The following is a 16,562-nucleotide window of genomic DNA, read 5'->3' on the forward strand; positions in this document are numbered from 1 at the left end:
ACTGTTCCTTTATTTACAGCTTCGACGCCTCGCTCGTTCAGCAGCGCGTCTGAGCCCTCATACATGTTCATGACCCGGTGTGTCTGTGTCGCCTGTGGTGTGACTCTGAGAAAATTATAAATTTGTTCCCCGTCTATAGCAGATTGATCATTCTGGAAAAGCACGACTCTGCTTCAGCATCATTGTTCCTGTGATTATCGTGTTGAAGGAAAGGCGGATGAAACGGGCGGCGTGGAGGGAGAATGTCAGAGGAGAAGAAGGTAGAGGAGCGGAGACGCAGGGAAGACGAGGAGATTGAAGGAGATGGAGTGTCAGAGAGATGGGGAGGTGGGGTGGGGGTGGGGGGGTGTTAGGAGAGAAAGAGGAGAAGGAGCTGTGACAGGAGAGGACGTGCCGAAAAGATCCTTGCTGATAAGCGAGGGGTGGGGGGTGTAGAGAGGTGGTACGTGAGATCAGGTGACACGAGGGAAAAGAGAAGAGGAAAAGTGTGAGATACTGGGCTATTTCTGTGTGTGGGTGAGGAGGGGTGGGTAAATGTTGTGGAGCAATAGAGTGACAGAGAGGGGAGGAGTGCCAGGGGACACAGAGAAGGAAGAGAGATGGAGTGAGCTGCCTCTCAATCTGTAATCCGGGATGTAATCCACAGGCCTGATGCTCAGATTAATGCTATGGCAGGGCAGGGCAGGGCAGGGGAGGGCAGGGAGGGGGGATCAGCAGAGGGGACAGAGGGCAGGAGATAAATGACCAAAAAAGAGACACACACCAGAGGACCATGGAAACAGAGGAGGAGGAGAGGATGAATGTCTTTGATTAGGGCTGGGTATTAAACCTCAGTATGTGTTTGGTGCCAGCTAAAATTGGTTTGAACCAGTTGGTGTTACAAACTGTCTGGCACGCTCACATTTGTGCTCCTTACTTCTTTTTTGCTCAGTAATTTTTCCTTTATGTCATATTAAATAATGAAAGCATGCATATATAATTTGGACATTTGTGAAAATGTAAAAATAAATAAATAAATAAATAAAACCCTCCTATTAAAGTATATGTAGCTCTCGCTGCAATTAATAATACTTTCATTGTCACATAATCTGCCTAATTTCTTGATTCATTTCTTGATATGTGGATTAATTATTAACCACTTAACTGCAAAAACATTTAAGACAAAGCAGCATAATGTCACACCCGAAGATGAAGGGGTTTGACAGAAACGGGCATATCTTTTTAAAAATAGTCTGTTTTTAGTCACGTCTTTGCATGCAGTTTCATTAAAGCACAACAAAACCTCATAAGCAAATTCAGTTTTAACAGAAAGCCCATTATAGCTGGTGAGTCCGAGCTCATTTTCAGATACCGCAACGGAGCGTGACGGGCTTAAATGAAAAATACATTACGGCGTGCTTTTTAAAAAAGTGTAATAGCAAGTAAAATGGAAATACCTCCTCCAATGTTCTTAAGCAAGTTCGACAATAAAAAGCGTCTTGTGTTTGTGCTAAAACTGACATTAGAATCAGAAAACTTTCACACGACACCCCGGCGCCGTCTCTGAAGGGAGAGCGGTGCGATCAGATTCAGAACCAGGAGCATTTTTCCTCTGTTCCCTCTCCTCTCTCAGACGAGACAGCAAAATTAGTTCCAGTCAGACTTTATGGAGAAAACTCACTGTGAAGACAACAAAGTGATTGCCAAACAAAAGTCCTGTGCCTGTGTCTGATTTCAGACTCTGTGTTAAGAGATTGAGGACAACAGAGGGAGGGCACTCCGGCTTTTGTTTTTGCTCTTTGCTGGAGTGTAAAATCATCATCCTTCTGGCTCATTAACTCGCCCTTTGATCACTCAGCACAGAACATTCAGCACCAGGATGAATAATTAATTTGCAATTAAAGGTTAAATTCAGAGTAAACCTGAGGCATTTGATTCTGACTCTGTTTTTTTTTTTTTTTTGTGAGGCGCCTGTGGCAGGTCAGTTTAGGTGATTGATATGAGAAGTATATTTCTGTGTGTGTGTGATAGGGAGAAATCTGACTGGCTTTAATTACACTGTCAGACAGGAAGGTGTGCAGAGTGGTGCTTGACATGAACAAGGGCAGGTGGTCCATGATGGAGAAGAAAAAAGGGGGGTTGGGGGGCGAACTGTGAGATTGTGAACGTGCTCAGACTGTCTCACATCCATCGTGTATTTTTCCCACTCGTGCACACTCTCACCGTGTCCTCACCCATAATGAAGAGTTAAAAATAGATGCATTGGTTCCTTCTAATTGCTCCATTTAACCCAAAGCCTCCTCTCTGTGCCGTTTAGCCAATAAGCACAAGCCATGGATCGAGACAGAGTACCAGGGGATTGTCATGGAGAACGACAACACCGTGCTGCTCAATCCCCCTCTCTTTGCCCTCGACAAAGATGCTCCACTTCACTACGCTGGTAACACCAACTGCAATAAGAAGCATGGAAGAGCATAAAGTTGATGCGAACATTTTTGATGTGAAGCCTGCGGTAAAATAGGTCAAATCATCTGCTCGAGTAGCCGGACCGAAATCATCTCACTGGGTCAAATTGGAAATGATGTGACTTTAATTTTATGAACAGATTGATGCTGCAGCTCTGAGGCCAGTTTGAGGTTTATTTATGTCAGTTTACGTACTTGAACTTTTACTAGTAAACACGAGTGCTCATTTTTCACTTCGAGATGTCAGACTGCTGCCATTTCCAGCCATATTTCCCAACAGACGGTCTCTATATTAAAAGCAATGTATTCAGTCACAGAGTCCACTATTTTTAGACCATCATAGTGTAATTCAACCCTTCGTTGCAGGAGCATTCAGCGGCGCTCTTCCTCTGCAGCCTGATGAAATGAGGTTATCGTGTTTGCACTTGCAGACCTGGAAATAACTATGTTCAGTCAAATTATAAAAGATCAACTTAAATTACTCAGGGGCTCCCTGAAATTTATTGGACCCGTGTCAAGAATGAAGAGGAAATTAGCTGTTTGCGCACGAACCTTCGACTTATGTCAGCCAGGGAAGATCCGCTTCATTTTGAGTCGCAGCTGCAATCTGTTTCATTCTATTCTGATCATGACTCCCAGCGTGAGATAAAGTGCCACTTAAAGCAATATCTAGATAGTTATCGGCACATTTCTGGTGTAAGGATGGATGATGTGACCTACAATCTGCTGAATATTACAATAAATTGTCACAGTTGGTTCAATAATGTAGCACTGTGGGACATTTCCCTTCCTACTGTGGATCACATGTGATCTGTTTGTCCTAATTTATACAGTATAACTTATTTAAACTTGACAGTGGGTTGATTAAATTGAATTTTTGCTGCTGAAAACATTAAAATAACTGTTTGATTGAAGGAGATGTGCACAGTTTTTAGCAGAGATTCAAAGCTGGGAAGATACATTTGAACAGTGAAGCTTTTTTCGGAGAACAGAGACACCACGATCACCTTCATTTTCAGTCTAGACCGGACCAGGGGATTTGCAGCAGAGCTGTGCTGCAGGATCTCAGGTGTACTGTGGAGGAATATAGTTCACAAACACTTAGAAACGTATGACGGAGTCACAGCGTGGAGTGCTTTAAAGATAACGAGTAAAGCTTAACCAATCAATGCTCATCAATCAAAGCTAAGCCAATGCAAAGCCGCTCTGTTTAGTTATGTAACCTCGCATTAGTGTGGAGTTCCCAATTCAGACAATGCTTTTTTCTTTATAATAAAGACTGCAGTATAATTTCATTGATTCTACTATCTGTCACCGCCCCCCTTTCCCTCACCCAGGTGAAATTTGTGGCTTCCGGGTCCATAATGGCCCCTCGGGATCCGGTTCAGTCCAGTTTGAAGCTGTGGTCCTAGACCGCTCCACCGGTGAGGGTCTGGTTCGGTCCAAGGAGCCGCTGGACTGTGAAAGCCAGCGGGAGCACAGCTTCACCATCCAGGCCTACGACTGCGGAGAGGGACCTGATGGAGTCAACAGCAAGAAATCCCACAAGTTAGACCCCCACCCCCCCTAATTTAGACAGATTTTTAATCCTTTCAGCAATAATCAAAGTCAGTGTTTGAGGCTCTTCTAGCTATGCATTGTAAAAACTGTGCATCCAGTACTGCTTTCTGTTGTTCCAGTAATCTCCCTACTTGTGTTTGTCTTCCTGCTCCTGCTTCCCTCAGGGCCACCGTGCACGTTCGCGTAAACGACGTCAACGAGTTCTCCCCCGTGTTTGTTGAGCGCCGCTACGAGGCCTCTGTCCCAGAAGGGCGTCTGTTTGACCGAATCGTACGCGTGGAGGCTCTGGATGCCGACTGCTCCCCGCAGTACAGCCAGATTTGCTTCTATGACATCATCACTCCCAATGTGCCCTTTGCTATTGACAACGACGGTGAGATGAATCTCATTTTGCAAATTAGAGCCTCACAGACTAATCCATATTTCCCCTTTGATTCCAAGAAAAATACAATATGCCCGCCAGTCACCATATTATTTCCTTATTTTCTCTCTTTCTTGGGTGGTTTTGGTTTCAAATAGAATAACAAAATTCAATATTCGGATCAGTATTCAGCTGCTAAACTCCGGATGTCCTCAATACATGGAGAACATACACACCAGACGCTGCTGCATAGCGACAGAGTGAAAAGATTTGCAGGCACTTATGATTCTTCTCCTCTCAGGTAGAAACCAAAAGATGTTAAAATAGACTTTGTGTGGGCGGACGATTGTTCTGTCTCTGCATCAACATCGCAACAGCTGTTCGGCTTAAAGGGGGCTTATTGTGCAAAATCCACCTATTTATTAATTGTATTTTTGAGTATATTTGGGTTTGTATAACCCCAAAACTGTGAAGAAGGACCGCTTGCTTGCTTCTTTTCTTTCTGCAGAGATCAGGAACTGAGCCTCAAAATTTACTGCCCTGTTTGATGTCAAAAAGAGATAAGCACAGTCCTCAGCAGTCAAAAGACCTTTCCCCTTAAATTATGAATAAGGCAAGCGCAACTATTATTCCCTCCCTCAAGCAACTTTTCCTAACTACAACGCGTAATGTACTCCAGACACCTGAGGACTCAGTGTCCCAGTGGATTACATATGTTTTGATGACAAAATCCTCAGAGGTGATCCCATACAAGAGCGATTCAGTAATTACAGGTACTCTTTATATCAACTATTTTTGCCTAATTATTGAGTTGTTTCCACAACATCCATTCATTAGCTTAAGTGCTAATGATTTGGGAAATATTTAAATGGAAATAAACATTGAGATCATTATTTTATGCGATAGATTTAAAAAACAACTGAGTTTGAATGTTTTCAAATCTGTCACCTGGGAGTTTGGAGGTTTTCTGTTAAACTGATTTAAAAATGTGAAGTTTGAGTTTGATTGTGGATTTCCTGTGCATGATATCATCAGGGATACATATGTTTTCAACATAAATCCACATTACACTGAATTTACAGCTATTCAACATCCTTAAGTAAGATTTAAGACTGTTGTAAGATTTTCCTCCCTAGAAATGTACCCCAACATTTTTATTGTCGTTCAGCCAGCATTTAAAAGATTTATGACACAAAAAGCACACATTACACAGCTGACAAAGTAACACATTTAACAGGACGCATTAGGAGAAAGAGAGAAACCCTTATTTCAGATGGAAGACATTTTATTTTCCTTTCTGTGTTTCTATAAATATGAAGCCCTTATCTAACGCTGCTTCTCAGCAGAAGATAACTTCATCTCCCTGAAACATAAAGCACTTTGTTTAATAGTTTATGCAACACTGCAGTGTGATCACAATGATTTAAAGGAGCAGTTTGCAGTTTTCCAACCTTACTGAACCTTTCAAACCATTGAATTATATCAAATATACCTCATGAAATCATTGCTTTGTTGATCTGAGTATTGCTGAAAATGATACTGAGTCCAGTTTATTTACTCAGTGTACCATATACTGTACTCAGACAATGTAACAGTGTTCAGATCAGTTATATTAATCTGTTCTAAAAGTAATGTTTACTATATAATTGCACTTTTTTTATATTTCACATGTAATTTCTGTATAATGGCATTAATAATGGATTGGATTTATATAGCGCTTTTCAAGGCACCCAAAGCGCTTTACAATGCCACTATTCATTCACTCTCGCATTCACACACTGGTGGAGGCAAGCTACGGTTGTAGCCACAGCTGCCCTGGGGCAGACTGACAGAAGCCATATCGCGCCATCGGCCCCTCTGGCCAACACCAGTAGGCGGTAAGGTAAAGTGTCTTGCCCAAGGACACAACGACCAGGACAGAGAGCCCGGGGATCGAACCGGCGACCTTCCGATTACAGATACGCTTCCCAACCCAACAAAGAACTCATATTTAATGATTTTATAAAAATCAGAAACACTCAGTAAAAGTATAAGCTATGATGGTGGGCCCAAATCCTGATACCATCTCAAATGGAAAACGTTGGCCATTTCTTTCATGTTAGGCCCCTGTGCTAAGTGCTAAGTGCTAACATGTCATCTCAGGAGCTGTTTAAATAAACTTTCTCTGCATTTTTGTTAAAATAATATCTTAAGCAAATACACAATACAAGCAATTAACCGTCTCTATACAGACGACAATACTGTAGAGGAGAAGAAGCATTTAAATTCCCTCCGCCATCATTTGTTTGGCTGTTGTGCCACTTTGGGGCAAACTGCTGCTGTATAATAAGGGTTTGTCAGTGAGTTTTAAAATACCTTTCTCATGTTTTAATTACTATTATTATTATTTAAAAAAATGATGAAACTAATAAACAGACGTGTATCCTAATGTTAATTTGAATAGTAAAACTTGATAGTTAGTAAACCAGACAGCACCAAAAACAAGCAAATTGTGATACAGCGAGCACATGTTCTGTAAAATAAATAATAAAACCCATGGACTTTTTGGATTAATTAAAAAGAAATCTGCTGCCGTACAAAACTGATCTTCGCTTAAAGTGAATATTTAATAATTTGATAAATTTGACCTGTGGATATTTGATGTTGCACTAATTATCCATGAACTCAAATAAATCACTGCTAGAACATGAGGCTGTTTTGAAACTGCAGATTAAAATGAGACCAGAATTCACTTCAAAAACATGGAGGGTACCAGTGCTTATTGGTCTCTGTCATAGACATTAAATTGGTGTTAAATTGGAGTTTTGCTTTTCGAACTATGACATGAAACTGATGCCTAAATATGGCTGAACAAAAACAAGTTTTTGTCTTCTTGAACTGGGTGTAAAACTGATTTGGTTTAGTGAAGCTTAAAGGCTCCAAGGATGTCATGTGACCACCTCCTGCACGTTTTTAAGTAAATAAAGTTTGGAAATGCTGGAAACAATAACAATTTCAACCCTGTCATATGTGCTCTGAGAGCCTGAAAGTTAAAAAGTAATCAGAATATAAAGGTCAAATTTCAGATGACTTTATTAAATAAACTAAAACTCTTATACAAAAAAGAATGAGCTGATTTTTAGGGAGTTGGGTTGGAGGCACTGATTTGTTTTCCTTGGTAGGCTGTGCAGTAAATATGGCTGATGCTACCTTTAGCTTTGATTCATAAGAACGCAGAGCACAAACCATACTCACTAACTGGAGGTTTGAATCCTGACAAGGTGTCTTTCTGTAGCTGGAAATTATATTTATATTAGGATTATTTAACTACCCTGTGAAGGTTATTTATATGTTAACAAGCTGCTGTGTTGTTGCTGCTGTCTTAACTTACAGAAATACAGGAACCCAAAGCTGATATTTGGTTGTATTTTAGTGATAAAATGCTGAACGTGTAGGCATTTTGAGTAACAGAGTCCCAAAGCTTTCTCATTCTTGGTGTTGATGCCCCATGTATTATTGCCAGCGTTATGAACTTTGGTCTCCACAGAGCAAGGCTCGTGTTTTTGGTTTGACAGCTTATTAAAAATATATTTTTTATCTTGTTGGTAGACCATCCCGCTGCACAGAAGCATTTACACATTTATCAGTTTTTGCCAGCAGACAGAATCGACGAGGAGGCACCTTCACGCAAAACAAACCTAAGAGAGCCATTAGACCTTTTTCCTCCTCAGGCGTGGGACCTAATTATGCTCCATTGCTATGTCCAAGCTGTAATGCGGAGGGATGACGTGAGAAGGCGTGCAAACTTTAGCACAGATTTGTCCAAAAAGCGAGAGCTGGGTTTGGGTTGTTGTGTTTCCATGTTGCTTTTTGTGCTTCATTGCCATCGGTCACATCTGTTTGTTTCTTCTGTGCTCACATATAGTGTGTTTTAATACAGATTAATTCACATTAAGCTGATCTCATCCACATACTTTTCCTATTTCTGCTGTTAGTTTGTGAAAAGACTGTGAAAAGTGACACAAATGTGCCTATTAAGACTACATTGTTAACAAGCCATATGTTGCCACTCTGCACTGCTAAAATCTTGATTTTATAACCATGAGGTCCTCCGATAAAATCACTATACACATAAATTAAAAGAAATAAGATGAAAACACCAGCTGTCTTGTGATTTTGGTCACATTTACATGTGAAATGATCCCACAAAGAGCACGTTCTCCTTCACATCTATATCTTCTGCCCTGCGGTCGAATGCGTGCTGTGTGCTGTCTCTCGTCTCTGTTTGATTTAAAGCTCCAAACAATCTGTTTAGAACAACAATGAAAACCTTGAAAATGAATGAATATTGGAGCTTTAGGCTGAATCCTTTGACTGGTTGGTTTGGGATCAACTGCAGCTGTTTAACAGAGTGTCACGGCAACTGAGAAGGACCCTGTTTTGGTATGACTGTGCAGAAATGTCCCAGACTTGGAGGGCTTTGCCGAGGATGAGCGGTTCCTTTCTTTAGGGGTCAGACTGATACAACAGCACAGCAACCTTTTGTTCCAGCTTTGCTCAAACGCTGTGGGCTGTTTATTGTCTATTTTCTGTTTCATTTTGTCCATTCTGCCCCTGTTTCTACCTCTATCTCTTTCATCCCTCTGTTTTTCCCTCTCACCATGTCACACCATCTTCTTTCCTTAGCATTGTTTGTCAGCTGGCATGCTGAGTGCTGTCAGCCTATCACGGATACTCGCTGTTTATTCATCTTTATCTCTAAAAACAGGAAAACCCTTCAGTTTTTTATCCTGTTGTGTGCAATCTGTCCTCGCTTTCATATCACCAAGCATGACGCGTTTAACAGGGCAAGTGGCTCTGCTGTTGGGAATGTGCCGGTTTTATCAATGGGTCTTTATTTGACCCGAGCTTCAGTTATGCAAAAACCTTGTGGTTGGGTGACTAATGTTCTATTTTTTTCCCCGGTTTATTTTTTGTTTCATTATTTTTCTGTGTCTCCTAGGAAACATTAAGAACACAGAGCCCTTGGATTCAAAGCGGCAGCGCGTTCACACCTTCTGGGTGACAGCCTTCGACTGTGGGAAGAACCGCGCTCAGGCTGACGCTCAGGTTGTTGTCACGGTCAAGCCGTCCTGCAAACCCGGCTGGATCGGTAATTTTTCACACGCACTTCTCTTTTTCTGATCCCAGAACAAGGCCGATGAGACTTTACACATGCGCTTTAGTTGTTTAATCTTTTCCTTTTTTTTTTGTGGTGATGGGGGGGATGAAACTTTCACTTTGATTTAGAAAGTGTGTGGGCTGCCACTTGGATGAATCACCTTTGCATGTTTAGATCAAAAGAACTGTGTTTTAAAGAGGCGGTGTTGAATCTTAGTAATATCAAGGGAAGGTAACTGCATAGTTAAACTGTGACAGTATATTTTTAGATCACACATACAACTACAGCAATGTTACGTGATTTTTCAAACAGTAGATTTCCTGTTTAAAAGAGGAAGTCCACAGAGGAGGTTCATGGATGTAGTGAAGGAGGACGTTAGGGATAGATAAGCTGTATAAATTTAACACACTTTCCCCTTTTTAACATGCTGGAGTTACCCTTAAAGATAAGAGTAGTTGACCCCAAAGCGGTTTTCAGACATGAACACTGGGAAAAACTGGAGAATCAAGTTGTCTGAGGTTGCCTTCTCTCACATGTATCACACAGCAGGGGAATGTTTGCGTCATATTTATTCTCACTATCGTGGTTTAGCCAAGACATGACGCCCACTCCCTCGCTGGGAAATCACTCCACAAATTACCCGTGATAATTCTCACATGGCCCCAATCAGACACCAGGCAGACTTTGTGCTAGGGGAAGTCAGTGGTTCGAGACATTTAATGTCCGAGTCGTCTGCGTTTGATGTTAAAGGATTGTAGAAAAGGTCTGAAGGGCTCAGGTGTTAAAGGTGAAGCGGGTATTGATACTTTTTTTTCAGGATGGACCAAGCGTGTAGAGTACACCCCTGGGTCAGGCAGCATCCCTCTGTTCCCCAGCCTGCATTTGGAGACCTGTGAAGAGACCGTGTGGAACATCCAGGCCACCGTAGAGCTCCAGACCGGCCACATCGGGAAAGGCTGTGACAGAGACAGCTACTCCGACAGATCTGTGCGACGTCTGTGTGGTGGGTTCAGGTTTATGACTGAAAACATGTTAACCTTTTGACATCAGATCCGTTATTTCTATCACCTCTCTTTTTTGTATCAGGTGCTGTCAGGGGCGAAGTCGACTTGCTCCCACCTCCATCTCCTGCCGCTAACTGGACTTCAGCGCTGCCCACTCTCCCGTCTTCTGACTCATCTCTGATCTTCTCCTTCAACGGCTCCAACCACGTCGCTGTCGTGCCCGATTCGGTTGTGTCCGCACTATCCGGCGACCACTTCACCCTCCAGCTGTGGATGCGCAGAGGTGGTGCCAACATCCAGCCTGCGACCACGCAAACCAGAGGAAATCGCAAGGAGGAGGAGACTATTGTCTGCAGCACCGTCAGGAATGGTAAGCGCTGTCCCTCGCACATTAATTTAGCCTTTCGGACTGCGAGTGATGTTGTGGTTATAAATGGTTTTGCTTCTTCACTTTTCTATCCACTCCTCAGTCATCTAAACCCTTAGAGGGCACCATTTTATCACGTGAGCTTCGGGGAAAATCATGCCCTGAAAAAAAACTGTTTAAAGCTACTATCAAGGTGCTCTTGAGAGAGGCATTTAACCTCCAACTGCTCTGCTTGTGCAGCCAAGTGGAAAACAGAAGAAGAGTAAAATACTGTAATTGTGCCAGGAACAATATTATGGGTAATGTGAATATTTTCAGCTGTGTAACTTTATATGGGTGCAGTTTTCAGAAAACTTTCCTTTTTGATAAAATTCACAGGTGAGAAAAACATGGTGGAGTTTCAGATTGAATGTAAACTCACGTCGTGCCTCTGCACCAGCAGCAGAAGCTGGCTGGTCCTTTTTCTTTTCACCTCGTCCGCCTGTCCGTGTGTCCCATTCTCGTGAGCGTGATGTCTTAGCAGTGTTTGAGGGAATATGGCACAAAGATTCACTTTGACTCAAGGATGGAATTATAAATTTTTTGTCTGTTCTTAAACAAGTTCAATAAATGTGTTTGTGTTTTACTCAAGAATTAATATGCTAATTATTGCATACATTTAGATCCATAATAGGTTGGACAAAGACTCTATGTACATATGTGACAAATAAAGCGAAGACTTTTAGCTTAAATTCAAGGGGTTTAACAAAAGTATTACATGAACTCTTTACAGCCATGTTTACACACAGTGCCCTGTTTTCAGAGGCTCTAAAATCATCGGATAATTGACTGATGAGCTTTTTCATAGCTAGGTGAGGCCTGTTTGCCTGTTATTTCATAATAAATGAAGCAGACATAATATCTGAAGTTGATTCAAAGCATTGACCTTGTATTTTATCGCTTTTTACTGTATTTTTTTTTTTTTAAATATGAGACCCAAAGACATATCAGTACGAGGGAGGGAGGCCATCACTGGGCTGAAAAGCCAAAATAAATCAGAGAGATTAAATAAGCCTTAGGAGTGTTTAAATCGACAATTTGACATGTTATGAAAGACCACAGAAGACCACAGAAGCCAATGAAAGTGGATGATGACAGTATTTCTTTTTTCATGGTTAAGAAGAACAACCAAGCCATGAAAACTCTCAAAGAGGTATCTGTATCAGTGTCAAGGTCCACAACCAAGAGAAACCTTCATTAATGTAAATACAAGCTGCAAACCACTGGTAAAAGAATGTGAAGGCCAGAGGAGACTTTCCCAGAAAACATGTAAAAGAGCCTGAAAAGAAAATCGTTGGCCAGGGTGAACTTGTAGTAGAATGATGGTAAAACAGAAGCATCATCTGTTAAACATGGTGGAGGCCTGGGCATCCATGGCAGCTAGTGGAATCGTGCAGCTAGTGTTTATTGATGATGTGGCCACAGAAAGAAGTAGCAGGGTGAATTATCAAGTGTACACGTTTAGATTCAGACTGCAAAACTAATCAGACAGCACTTCACAGTGCAAATGGATAATGAGTCAAAGCAAACTGCAAAAGCAAATAAAGAGTTTCTCAAAGCAAAGAAATGTTATATTCATCAATGACCAATTTATTGAAGAATATCAATGAGTTGATATTCTTCATCAGAGCATGTCAGAGCAAGGATGTGACAAAGGACCAGGAGGAAGACACGGACAATTTAAACACAAGGCATTTAGGTGAGGGGTAAACAGGTGGGAGACACAGCAGGAACAAATCAGGGATAACGAGACACGGGAAGTAAAGCTAGACACAGGGCACAGGAGACCAAGGACTAACAAAATAAAACGGGAAAATACTACACATTGAATCGCAGAGGAAAACTCGACAAAGCACAGGGAACACATACGAGGCCGACAAATAAAACAAGACAGGACAGAAACCAACAAACTTTAAATCAGAACAGAAACCAAGAACAAAGGGCTAAACACTGAGGAATTATAACTAACTCGACACAAAGGGATACAAGACAAAACACAGAGGCTGGATTAGACCAGACACAGGAACAGGGAGGCAAGAAAACAAACTGAAACCAAGAACAGAATTAAATGCGAAACCTAAACCTGGGACCATAAATACGGAGAAACAAATCAGGAAATGATCTAAAAAAAGACACAAAACTCAAAAGTGTGATTCTTAGACCCAGAGACTGTAACAACTGAAGGCAAAAGGCAGAAAGACCCACAAACAGCAGCAACCAAATCTGGCCGAACATCTCAAGGGAGGAAATGCAGCATTTGGTGATGTCCATGGGTTCTAGACTGCAAAGGATTTTCATCCAACAACGATTAATGCAAATTCTTGCAAAATCCCTTTAATTAAAGCTGGAAGTCTGCACTTTAATCACATCTTGATTGATTTATAATCCACTGTGCAGAGGGAAAACTACAGAAAGTGGGTATTTGACCAACAAATGATTACCCCAACTGTAAATGTTCTGTGCTACCATGTTGAGGATGTGCATACAGATTCCATGTATTAGAATATAGCTTATTTGCCACCACATCCATATTATGAAGCACCGTCTACTGTCAGAATCACTGGCCGCTCCACTGGCTGGTGAATCCACACCACAGCAAACCAGTAATTCTTCCCATTTCTTCTTTATTCTCCCAAAGAAACCCTGGATAATCTTAAGAAGTTCTGACAGTCCTGCGCCAATTATCTTCTGTTTTTCTGCTCTCCTGCTCCACAGATGACTCCTTCTCCCATTACTCCCTCTCCGTCCACGGCTGCCGCCTCTCCCTCTTCTACTGGCCCGACGTCTCAGCTGCTCGCCCCGTCAAGTTCTTGTGGAAACTGGAGCAGGTAACTGAAGGGAAGTGCAACGCTCAGCTTTGATGCTGTCAGTTGCACAGTTTCTTCTGTATCTCAAGCTCGAAATTAAGCTGAAGTTGAAGAAAATTCAGTCGTTACTTTTTATGTCTGTGCCATGTCAAACATCAGAACCTTCCCTCGTTGGAAATTTAGCTATTTTACAGATGAGAATATATGCAGAGCGAGTGAAATGACAACCCTATTGTTTATCTAGATAAAAGGCTTTTTCTTTCATCTCCCGGGCTTTCTCTAACGAGATCATTTAAATGTTTCATGCATGAAGAGGATATGTGCGTCATCCGTATTTACAAAATCAATTTCTGTTCGGACTATTTTGTGCAGTCCGTTCCCAGTAAAAAGGAAATGGAACAAAATGGAACTCATTTTCTGTTCTGATCACACCGCATCTTCTTCCATTTTCAGCACCGCGGTGAAACGCAGTCTCAGCCGAGTACATGAAGATGTTTGTGTCGCTGCACGAACCTTTTATGTATCACAACATACTTCTCGGCTCTAAATCTATATCTTTCATCATAAAGCTACCCGTGAGGTTAAAAGTCCAGCATGCATCAGAATACATGAATACAAGTAGCGAGGTCTTTCAGCACACCTGTATACCTGGATGCATGCGAGGTTGTGGTTTGGTGTACGTGGTGGAGGGTGATCGGGGTTTGTTTTGACGGAAGCCACCAGTCTCAGACAGATTGAAGTCACATGGATTAAAGGATGCTGAGCTGATACAGAGAAGATTTGTTAAATCCCCCTGTCTGGACCTCAATATCTTATTACCCTGTCTTTCTTTCCTACTCCCTCTGCCTTTGTAATTCCCCTGTCATTTGTGTGCTGTATTCCTTCAGGTTTCACATCACTGATAAAGAAAGTTTATCACTGCAAATGTCTGCAGGAATTCACCCGTGGTGGAAAGTATATTTATAAATATATATAAATACTCAAGTAGTAGAATCATTTGGATTATAATTTTGACTTGCAGCTTACAAAAGGAAATGTCTTATCAGGGGAACTTGTCACTTGATTGGACTTTCAGAAGTTCCAAAAGCAAATTTCACCTCAAAACTTTGACTTGAATTTTAACAAGTATTCAATAAGTGGCAAAAACAGCCACAAAGGCAAAGAAAATTTGCATAGTCGGATTTCATTTATCTCATTTCCTACCAACGTGGCAACCTTCAAGGCTTAAAAATATAGGAAAACCAACCCAAACCCCCCCCCAGAAGAAACTGCACAAAACACGAGTCACACCACACAGACTCCATGTTAGCATGCCCAACTTCACCTTACAGCTTTACCTTCATAGTATGTACAGGGCTGAATTTCTTTATAGCTTTTGTACTAAATCATGACTTAAAATGAGGGTTGAGATTGCTGCAGCTGCAGCTGGTAGCTGCTAAGCATCACCCTGAACTGGACCTCTCTGCTGTTTTTGTGTTGTTGGTGTCTTTTGAAGCATTATAATAACAGACAATTCAAGATGTCCATCCTGGTTTTAGTCAGTGAGGTTTTATTAGTCTGTTATTTAGTGCTAAATAGCAGGTATATGTGTTTGTGTATTAAACCCATGCAGTCTATGGATCTGGTTCAAACTTACCACTCCACCGTCTCATCCAAATGTGGTTCCTTCTTATCCAAGAAAACCAACACAACACCAGCACTAACGTTTTAGAAAGGGTCTCTCAAACCAGTTTGTGATGTCATAGCGGGCTGCACCCATCTTTTTATACAGTCTATGTTCCTACCAAGGATATTACAGGTAAAGCTGGATGTGGACAAAACATTTAGGTTAACTAAAATTAAAAAAAAAAAAAAAAGCAAATTTGGAAAACTAAACTAAAAGTATAGAACAAATGTCCTTAGTTTTAGGATTAGGAACAGGGTGCGAGTCAGTCTTTCACTGATTAATGTTTATGTTGTAATATCTGTACTGATTTTCCTAAATCTTACCTCTGGCATTTCTTTAAAATAACATCATAAATAATAAAGACTAAAGCCAACGCAGAAACTAATAAAAAATCTAAATCTAAACTAAAGCTAAACTGATATAAGCAAACACACTCTGGAAACTAAATAAAACTAAACTAATTTAAACTGTCCAAAAGAAATAAAAATAAAAATGAATAAGAACGTAAAAAACTATAATAACTCCGGTTCTTTCCCCATTTTGTGACCCTTTGAACGATTCCAAGCTTTTTGTTCAGAACCACTGAGCTAAACTTTACAAATTACTAGCATTACTTTATTTTTATTAGTTAAAACTGTTTCCTGAACCAGCTACAACAATAATAGGAGACATTTTTGTCTTCAGAGTGTTGTTTCACATACATTTTAATGCTAATACCTGAGCCAAGCTGTTTGATGAGAGGAGAAGTCATGCAAACTCTGCAGGGTTGTAGGGCTGTAGTATTTTTCCATGGCTGTAGTGGTACGTTTACTCATGCTGACTCCATGTTATCTCCCTCCAACAGGTGTGTGACAGCGAGTGGCATCATCTTTCACTCAGCGTCCAGTTCCCATCAGTGACCCTTTACGTGGATGGAGTGACCTTTGACCCCGCCCTTATCCACGACAACGGAGCCATCCCGAACCCCGCCCCGCGTCAGCGCATGTTCATCGGTGCCTGCTGGGGTGAGACTAACATGCTGCGCGTTTCATCTCAGCTCAAAGAAAAGCTTTACTTCATGTCTGAAAGCTGCGAGCAGCAGTTTGAATCCTCGTTTCCGTTTCTCCATCCCTGAAATGTCGTTTAAACCCAACATCAGCAGAGATAGCAGGATGCAATTTCTGGCAAGTTACGA

At 41.4% G+C, this 16,562-nt stretch overlaps 1 protein-coding gene across 2 annotated transcripts in view; it reads left to right on the forward strand.

The window, feature by feature from the left end:
• The window catches only part of clstn3 (calsyntenin 3), a 30,759-nt gene that overhangs the window by 1,417 nt on the left and 12,780 nt on the right, over positions 1–16,562 (forward strand). For both annotated transcript variants that reach the window (XM_006802858.3, XM_006802859.3), the window contains exons 3-10: positions 2,297–2,419; positions 3,782–3,992; positions 4,169–4,377; positions 9,347–9,496; positions 10,323–10,508; positions 10,592–10,879; positions 13,631–13,743; positions 16,233–16,392. In XM_006802858.3, the coding sequence (XP_006802921.1) occupies positions 2,297–2,419; positions 3,782–3,992; positions 4,169–4,377; positions 9,347–9,496; positions 10,323–10,508; positions 10,592–10,879; positions 13,631–13,743; positions 16,233–16,392 (1,440 nt within the window). The remainder of the gene's footprint in view (positions 1–2,296; positions 2,420–3,781; positions 3,993–4,168; positions 4,378–9,346; positions 9,497–10,322; positions 10,509–10,591; positions 10,880–13,630; positions 13,744–16,232; positions 16,393–16,562) is intronic.

The sequence above is a fragment of the Neolamprologus brichardi genome, chromosome 11 (assembly GCF_056152115.1).
Source record: "Neolamprologus brichardi isolate AB-2024 chromosome 11, ASM5615211v1, whole genome shotgun sequence".
NCBI lineage: Eukaryota > Metazoa > Chordata > Actinopteri > Cichliformes > Cichlidae > Neolamprologus > Neolamprologus brichardi.